Raw genomic sequence first — 9,227 nt, forward strand, 5'->3', positions numbered from 1 at the left:
CTGGGCCTGAAACATCCGCAGGGGTTACCCCCAAACCTGTGCAAATAAAGCTCTGCCACCCTCTTTCTTGCAGAATACTGAGCTCATGTGTTAGAAGTGGGCCTCTCACGAGGCATTTTTGTTTTTTTTGAAAAGCAAGATTGGCACTTGGAGGGCAGTTCTCAGCTATGCTATTGTGCATCTTAAAAGTATTTGAGTTTTATGTCTGTAAGGAGCGAGCCTATGTGAACAGGAATTTTTGTGGCAGTGAAAATTTACTACTGAATCTGATTTACACACAGTTTACAGTGCTACCTAAGTGCCTGTCAAAAAAAAAAAAAAAAAAAAAGAGAGAGAGAGAAATGGAAAACAGCACACATAATCCTGACTAGCAATGCTTTTGTAGAAACTAGCCACGTTCTTAGTTTTTTGGGGTTTTTTTCTCTGTGTTTGGTGTCCTGGGGTGAATGAAAACGGTGGGACTGCGGAGGGCTCCCATGGCGCACGTCTGTCCTGACGTCCGTCATCTCAGGCATACTCGCAAACGGGGCCTTGCTCCCCCTCGGCTTCCCTGCCGTCGTTTATTCCTGCGGCCTCCCTGCCCTCTTGCAGCCGCCTCCTTGCTTGCCGCACCATGAGGTCAGCTGCCAGGGGGCTGCACAGGCACTGAGAGAGGTGCTTTCGTGTCGAGGGCTCTTTCCACCGACAGACAAGCTTCTTGTAGAGCAGGTAGGGACACGTCCCTCTCCTTCTCTGGGATGGTGGTAACCCAATGTCATTGTACAGGACACCTGGAAATCTGAAAGGAAGACGCATGGGTTACAGCTCCTAAATGTGCCTTCACTTCTCACAGAGTTTCCAGGGAGGGCAGGGGCAGGGGCAGCCTTGACCTTCTTTCTGGTTCACCTTAACCATGATACGGGAATGTCGTCAGCAGTTTGGCTGTTCTGGGGAAAAGAAAGGGGCCAAGGGAGTCCTCTTAGAAATCTCTGCTTGTCGCCCTTTCCACGTGTCCAGCTCAAGAGCCTGCTCATCCCGTTCACTGTGAGTGCAGAGAGTGTGAGGCTGGCCCGGCTCTCCAGGAGCTTGTGCTGTGACAGGGAGACAACCAGAAACAGGGACACAGGATGACCTGGTAAGGTCTACTGGGAGGAAAGAACAAGGTGCTGTGAGCAGCCAGGAGGGGCACCCCTCCCGGGCAGGAAGCTCCTCTCAGAGCTGGTGAAGCTTATGGAAGGTCTGAAAGGCCCAGGAAGTGAGCTCAACATGGATTAAGGGACAGGGAGGAGTGAGCGCATTGCAGGGAGAAGTAGGTTTGAGCGAGGGTACGGGCCAGCAGGCGGGCTACGGCAGTGCACCTGTGCCCCCAGGGCCTTCCTTGGGGGAGAACCTCAGGGGTACAGGTGCAATGAAGGGACCAGGGACTCGACAGCCAGCCTGCCCACCCCCTCCCCGCGTCCACAGCCCTGCCAACTTCCTGAGTCACCGTCGCGCCAGAGGGTCTGAAGGGCAGCCAGCTACCCTGCTCGGACTTGGGATGGGATTGCATCCTTATGGAGGGCCCCCAAAGGCCAGTGACTGCTGTGGGAGTTCTCAGGTACCCAGAGCAACTGCCCCCCGTGGAGGTGTGAGAAGGAACTGGTGCGCTCTCTTTTCCCATAGCAGCCTTGGAGGTTTAGCGCTGCTGTGGACAGAACCCAAGGGTTAGCCACGTGCTGGGTGAGTTGTGGAGGGCTCCTGCCGTCTGCTTCGATTCTCTCCACCCTGTGTATGTTGAGGTGTGGGTGCCTCTCCCTGCCAGCACAGGGGTATCAGCAGCTGCACAGAGGGGTACAGTGCAGGCAGGGGCCCTGGCAGAACGTCCTCGGGGTATGCTCTTGGGGCATCTGTTACATGGCATGTCACCAGGTCAGAGATGCTGGGATGCCCGTGAAGGTGAGTTGTTAGCAGGTTGGAGGTGTGTGAAGTTCATACCTCTGTGGATGCTGGCATCTGCCCTTCCCAGAGTCCGCAGGCCCGCTGTGGTTGGCTTTGGCTCCCGTGCATGTCTGCTCTGGTGTAGGTATCACAAACTGGGTCCTTTCCCTTTGGTCTGATTCTTGGCTCCCCAGACCCTGGGCTCCCACCTCTCCTCATTAGTGAACTTCCAGGAGATGCAGTGGGAGACCTGACTGTGGACCAGGCCCAAAGGGGGGTTTACCTTTTGAGGCCCTCAGGCTGCATCTGTAGGGTGGGGGTCAGTGTCCAGGCTGCTGATGTCGGTCAGTGGAGGTTAGCCTCCCTCTCAGCAGCCTAGAGGAGAGGGCATTGTTTGCCATAAAAAAGCCAGCCTCTACAGCTTGGACGTGGCGGCAGAGATTTATCTTTATTTTCTAGTCTGTTGACCCAAGTAGCCACGTCCATATTTTTTTTTTTTTTGAGATAACTTTAAACTTAAAAATAAAATAGTATAGGTAGCCCTCTTTACCCAGATTTTCCTATTTCAACATTTCACCTCATTTGTCTAATGATGGGTCTGTGTGAACACAGGATTTTTTCAGAGCCATTGAGAGTAAGCTATATTATGTGTATCTAATACTTAAGTGTCTATTTCCTAAAAACAGGACGTCGATATCTTTTCGTAGGTAGTTACCTGGCATGGTAATATTTATATTTGAGATCATAATTATGAGAAGAAGTTATTTCTTTATAAATTCTATTAAGTCCCCAGTCCTTCTCCATGTGTGATTGTTTAATGCCCATGATGGAGCGTCAGTAGATGGTGGTGGTGGCTCTGACCTCTCAGACTTTCCTCATTTTCTGAGTCCCTTTAGGTGATGCCTTGAATAGATTTTAAAGGTGAGTGAACTCAAAGCTCTGCCTACAAGGAGCCTGCAGACTAAGCAAGAGACAGATGTGAATCAGATAATTACATAAATGAGGAGTCTGCAAACTGCATGTAAAATTACATGCAATTCAAACTTCAGTGTTCATAGAGTAAAGTTTTATTGGAACACAGCCACAACTAAACATTTGCGCTGTCTGTGGCTGATTTTGCCCCACAGCAGTGAGTTGAGTCAAAAATACTTACCTTGTGGACTTCTACCTAAAACTTTGGCTGAGCTCTGGCGTAAACACCTATAGAAGTGCTAGGAAGGAGGACTACAAGGAGGAAAGACTTTATGGGCTAGGGGGTCTGCGTGGGGAACTAAGAAAGGGTCCTGAGCTGGGAGCTGAGGGAAGGGAAGGAGTCAGCCGGAGGAGTACACCTTACCTTCCAGACAGCAGCACCTTCAAAGGTCCTGTGGTTGGGGAGTGTGAACCACGGGACAGAGACTGTTAGGGAGGGGGCAGAGGGGGTGCGGAGCTCTGCAGGAAGGCACTGATCACTCTTCCTTTCCTTTTAGGTAAAGCCTGTTTTCCAGCAGGTTGGCGTCCTGTGTGGAAAGTTGAATAGCTGCAGCCTGAGTGTGGAGGATCTGGAAGCCGTCTTCTCCAAAGAACTGAAACTAAAACAGACATTTATGAAACTCCGGCACGTTTGTGTGTATGAAACACCTGCTCAGAATGCCACTGCAGGGGAATCACCTCTCCCAGCCTCTGGACACCCCTTTGAAATGTCACCCTTTCTTCCTTCTGAAGAAGTCAAAGGGAGAAACATGTTGACTTAAAAAATATATTAATTTGAAAGCTACTGTTGACAAAAGTAAAAGAGATCAGAAGTTACAAGAGCCCCCCCAAAAAGCCTGCAGGATATCTGTCTGTGTATTTAGAATTTCTGACACCCTGCTCTCCTGGATGACATTCTAACCCTCTAAACCTTTGGTGATCTTCTTCGGCTTGGTCAAGTTCTGGCCTTATCTCGGGAATGACTGTGTGAAAGTTCAAAGTGAAAATGCTTAGAGCTGGTCAGCCCATAGCAGAAATATACACATTTGTGGCCCCTTCCCTTCCCTTCTTTTTTCTTTTCTTTTCTAAAGGGTTCAGCAGGATTAGACATAGCTAGTTCACAAAGAATTTTGAATATCAGGGACTGTATTTGAAGTTGGTCTTGGCCAGGCTGGACTAGAAACCCACTGAACTCAGGAGGTACCACAGGTGTGGGGCAGGGGTTCAGGTGGCTTCTGGGAGCAGGGACTTGGGCTGACTTCTCAGGTTGATAGAGGCTCCTGCTTCACTGTTCCCCCAGGGTCAATGCTTCTGCTAAAGTCGACTGGCAGTGCCCTTGGGACCCTGGGACTCTGTTCCCTCCGGAAAGGTGTTTTGTACTTTTAAAAAAAATCTCTTTTCTTTTATGGCCGTCGGCAGGGTTTGTGTATTTGCCTGTTGATTGCACCATTGCTTTGGATGAAAACTCTAGCCTTTCCCTGGTCACCCCTTTTTCAGATTCTTCAGTTTCCTGAGAAGGGGCTGCCGGAACTGTAGGGTCCCCTGGTTCCCGAGGCCCCCTGGGCACAGTGCTCTGCAGCCCTGGCCTGTAAGGATGGTACGTTGGCCTCTGCAGGAAAGAGGGGGACCCTTGGGGAGACCATTATGAGAACAGTGCTCGCTGCATGGGACACACGTGGCATGCCTGCTCCTCCCTGATTTCACTTCCTTGTTGACTTTCCTTTTCTCTGTCCTGTTTGCCAGAGGGCAGGCCTGCTTTATCGCTCCCTTCCACGGTGCGCTCATGGGCCAGACTGGTGACTAAATGGGACCAGCCACGTAGCAGCTGTGCACCCTCTGAACCTTTGAACTGGAACTGTGGCTCACACTTGCCTTTCTGACAACTGCCAGGGAATGATCAGTGGGAAAGCTGGCTTCCTCTGGCTTACAAACACCGGCCCCAGCTGCCAGGCACTCATCGCCAGGCCTGGCAGAAGCAGTGGAGAATGACCTTCCAAATTCTGGAGCTTCAACACTATAGGATCTTAAATAAAACAAACAAGCAAACAATAACAGCAGCAACAAACAAGCCCTTTGGTGGGAACCATGTGTGTATTGGTATTTGGATGTTTTTGAGATTGAGCCCAGCAAGGTGACACTTGGTGATCAGGGATGAAGGCGCAAGGCTGGAGGGGGAGGAGGTGGGACCCATGGGAGGTGCCTGGACCTGGTGGTTTAGGAAAAAACTTAGAAATAAAATGGCCCTTGTTGGGGGAGCAAGCTGCTATTCCATATTAGTTTACATCCTTAGGTCCATCTAATCATTTCTTGAGAGCAGCCTCTTTGGTTAGTAAATACTGAACCCTCATTGTTTTTGGAGAATCTTAGGATATCTCCAAAGAATAGAGAACTAGTTGAGTCAAAAACTGCTGGCTTATTACTGCCTCTCCTACTGGGCTTGGCATAAGCTTTCTAGGAGTGGGAACAGGATAGGTTCAGGTTGGCTTAATATGCCAGTGAGTAAGCTCCAGAAAGAAAAGGTCGTTGGCTTCCATTCTAACATGAGGTCCTTCGATGATATGGAGATGCTGGTGGGTGAGGCCTTACTATCCCAAGGAGCTGTTCCTGTTCTCTGCCTTGTAAAGGTGTCCGGGGGGCTCTTTCTTGATTTCAGGTTGTTTTTACAGTTGTCCTCTGTACCTTTTTCTCTGATCTCTTCCCTTGTGGTTTGTTCTTCTTTAGTGTTTTGTGTAGGTTCCTTTCTCTTTGTGTATGTTTTGTAGGTTTTTGGTTTGTGGTTACCCATGAGGTTTATGTATATCATTCGTTATAGCAGTCTATTTTAAGCTCATTGACGTTTAAGTTCCAATATATTCTCTAAGGACCACACTTTTACTCCACCGTACATGCTTCATATTATTGATGTCATAGTTTAAATTTTTTTGTGTTGTGTATCTCCTAGCTACTTATTGAATTTGATACTTTTTTCTTTTAACCTTCGTAGTAGCTTTTTAAATGTGTGATTTGCTGTATTTATTGAATATTTAGTTTTATCTGTGAAGTTTTTCCCTTTCTCATATTTTCTTATTTCTGACTATGGCCTTTCCTTTTCTACTTAAAGGTTGGCCCTTTAGCATTTCTTTTAAGGTTGGTTTAATGGTGATGATGAAGTCCTTTAGTTCTTGCATGCCTGGGGAACCATTTCTCCTTGAATTTCTTGTTGGGTAAATTATTATAGGTTGCAAGCTCTCTTGCTACTTTGTACACTCTCGCTCTTTGTAAAAAATAGATCAAGAACTGTATTGTTGGATGAAAACAGTGCCTGTTCATGGATTCCATGCTGTAGTACTCCCTCCCCAATTATTGACCCAATCTGCCTGGTCTGGGGCTTTCTTCCATCTTGGCAAGATGAAGAGATTTCCCAGAAGTTTTCCCAGAGTGTGGACCAAGTATCAGGGAATAGGCTTTAGTGCCCAGTAAAAACCCTGAAGCAGCTGGGGTTCTTCAGCTTATCATGTATCATACTTGGCTCTTCTAGAATCAAGAGAGAAGTTAGCAGACCCCATTCAACAAAGAGAAGAATTCTTGAAAGAGGTCCTGCCACTCCCTTCTAGCCTGTAAAGTTGCTGATGAGAAATCAGCTGACAGACTTATAGGGTTTCCTTTATAAGTAACTGGTTTTTCTCATGCTTCCTTCAAGAATGTCTCTATCTTTAAATTTTGTATTGACGTGGGTCTCTTTGGGTTCCTTTTGCTTAGAACTCTGTGTTTTCTGGATCTGGATGGCTGTTTCCTTTCCCAGGTTAGGCATGTTTTCAGCCATTATTTAAATAAAGTTTTTGTGTTTTTATTTCCTCTCCTCTGGGATCCCTACAATGCAAATATCTGCATGTGTGATATTAACCCAGATGTCTCTTAGATTATCTTTTTTTCCTTGTTTTTAATTCTTTTTTCTGTTGTTCTGACTGGTTGATTTCCACTAGTCTGTCTCTAGATCACTGCTTTGATCTGTATTAGCTAATCTGTTGATTTCTTCTGTGTTGTTCATTTCAGTTACTGTGTATTCTTCAGATCTGCTTGGTTCGTTCATATACTTTCTCTTTGCTGAAGTTCTAAGTTCCACTATTCTACTTTCAAGTTTGATGAGGACCCTTATGCCCATTTCTTTGAATTCTTTATCAGGCAAATTATTTCTATGTACTTAGGGGTGTTTTTTTTTCTCCTGGAGATTTTTCTTATTCCTTAATTTGAGAGATGTTGTCTCATTTTGTTTGACTTTCTATGTTTGTTTATATGAATTAGACAAAATAAAATTGCTGTCCTTTCCAGTCTTGGAAAAGCGGCCTTCTATAGAAGCCGTCTCTATGTAGTCTGTGTAGCAGGTGGTTTTGACAGACTGGTAAAAGCTGAGCGGGTGCGTAAGTCCAGGGCACTGGACCACCGAGCAGGAGGGGCTCTGGGCGGGGAGGGCAGCTGTGTGTAATAATGCCCCGCTGGTCCTGCTTGCTCTTTGTTCTGGTAGAAATGGGCTCCACTCTGGCCACGTATCCAGAAATACACCCCAGCAACCTTGCACACAGGCCAGAGCACGCAGACAGAGCCCCTGCCCACCCTGTGGAGGTGGTGCGGGGGGGATGAAAACCATACAGATCACCAGCCTTTCTAACCCCAGAGGGCTCCGGAGGGTCCTCTCTCTCTCTCTCTCTGGTTGCATTAAAAGTGATCCGTGTAGAAGCGACTTCGTGCGGCCTTTTGTTCCGGGAGGTTGTGAGAAGCCGTGTGGCGAGCATGCGCTCTTGACACCTGGAGCTGAGGCTCTCAGGAGGAGCGGGTGGTTGTGGGAAGCCGCGTGGAGCTAAGCATATGCTCTGGGCATCTGTGGCACGAGACTGAAGGAAGGAGCAGGTGGTTGTGGGAAGCCTCGTAAAGCCGAGCATGCGCTCTCGGCACCTGGGGCACGAGCTTCACAAGAGGAGCGGGTGGTTGTGGGAAGCCGCGTGGAGCTAAGCATATGCTCTGGGCATCTGTGGCACGAGACTGAAAGAAGGAGCAGGTGGTTGTGGGAAGCCTCGTAAAGCCGAGCATGCGCTCTCGGCACCTGGGGCACGAGCTTCACAAGAGGAGCGGGTGGTTGTGGGAAGCTGCGTGGAGCTAAGCATATGCTCTGGGCATCTGTGGCACGAGACTGAAGGAAGGAGCAGGTGGTTGTGGGAAGCCTCGTAAAGCCGAGCATGCGCTCTCGGCACCTGGGGCACGAGCTGGAATGGAGGAGCGGGTGGTTGTGGGAAGCCGCGTGGAGCTGAGCATACGCTCTGGGCATCTGTGGCACGAGACTGAAGGAAGGAGCAGGTGGTTGTGGGAAGCCTCGTAAAGCCGAGCATGCGCTCTCGGCACCTGGGGCACGAGCTGGAATGGAGGAGCGGGTGGTTGTGGGAAGCCTCGTGGAGCTGAGCATGCGCTTTAGGCTCCTGGGGCACGAGCTTGACAGGAGCAGCAGGTGGTTGTGGGAAGCCGCTTGGTGCCGCGCATACGCTCATGGCGCCTAGGACCCACCCTGAATGGAGGAGCCACTCTCATTAGGGAGGCCAGTGGCTGTTGTTCCTGTTTTTTCCCTTTGTCTGAGGCTGAAGGCTCCAGGCCGTGTAGCTGGTACCATCTAGCAGGTAGGCCACAGCCCCGGGTGGAGGGGTCCTGCTGCCCCACCGAGCAGAGGGGACGCGGATGCCTCCCGGGGTGTGGAGCGTTCCCGCCACTCCCGCTCCCTCGGCCTCATGGGCTTCTCCCTGTAGACTATTTCTCTCGTTCGTTGTCAGAAGCTGGTTATTCATTCCTCAGTTGTCTCTCAGGAGTAATTTCTACTTACATTCGTGTGTAATTGGTGTTGCTCACGAGAGGGGCGAGTGCATCGGCTTTTTATACGGCCGCCATCTTTACCCTTTGTGCCTTTTCTATCAAGGAAGTATTATATGGCTATTCTCACACTGGGGATGGGGAGACATTGGGAAGGTTGTTGCAAAATGACATTTTATAAAGACATTGGCATAGTATCCCCAAAAGAGATTTGTGTTCCCTCCTTCCATGGGATTCCTTTGTTTAAATATTTTAATAGAATCGGGGAAATGACCTAGAAGAGCAGGATATGGGGGATGCAGTGTATCAGTGTCCCAAACTTGCTAGTGAGATTTTAGCAACCACAGCCGTTTCAAGAGATTGAGACATTTGCTGGAAAGAGGAGGGGAGGGGAGGAGAGGGGTGTAGAGAGGAAAGCATCAGCAAAGAGGGTTACCGCTTAGCTCCTCCACGGGGGAAGCATCACCCAACCGCACTCCTGCTGACTGAGCTTTCGTCAGCTACCCACCCTCCCTGCTCACCTCTTCCTAGAGTAGAGTCATGAATTTGCA

The 9,227-nt window shown here is 49.0% G+C and overlaps 1 protein-coding gene across 1 annotated transcript in view; it reads left to right on the top strand.

Moving 5' to 3' along the window:
- Positions 1 to 8,104, top strand: part of FAM174B (family with sequence similarity 174 member B) — a 28,441-nt gene extending 20,337 nt beyond the window's left edge. Inside the window, exon 3 of the mRNA XM_054585173.1 lies at positions 3,366 to 8,104. Within this exon, the coding sequence (XP_054441148.1) occupies positions 3,366 to 3,369 (4 nt within the window). The 3' untranslated portion in view covers positions 3,370 to 8,104. The remainder of the gene's footprint in view (positions 1 to 3,365) is intronic.
- Positions 8,105 to 9,227: the final 1,123 nt, after the last annotated feature.

The sequence above is a fragment of the Pteronotus mesoamericanus genome, unplaced genomic scaffold, assembly GCF_021234165.1.
Source record: "Pteronotus mesoamericanus isolate MK-2021 breed Mesoamerican mustached bat unplaced genomic scaffold, CSHL_Meso_final contig_1205, whole genome shotgun sequence".
In the NCBI taxonomy this organism is placed as follows: Eukaryota; Metazoa; Chordata; class Mammalia; order Chiroptera; family Mormoopidae; genus Pteronotus; species Pteronotus mesoamericanus.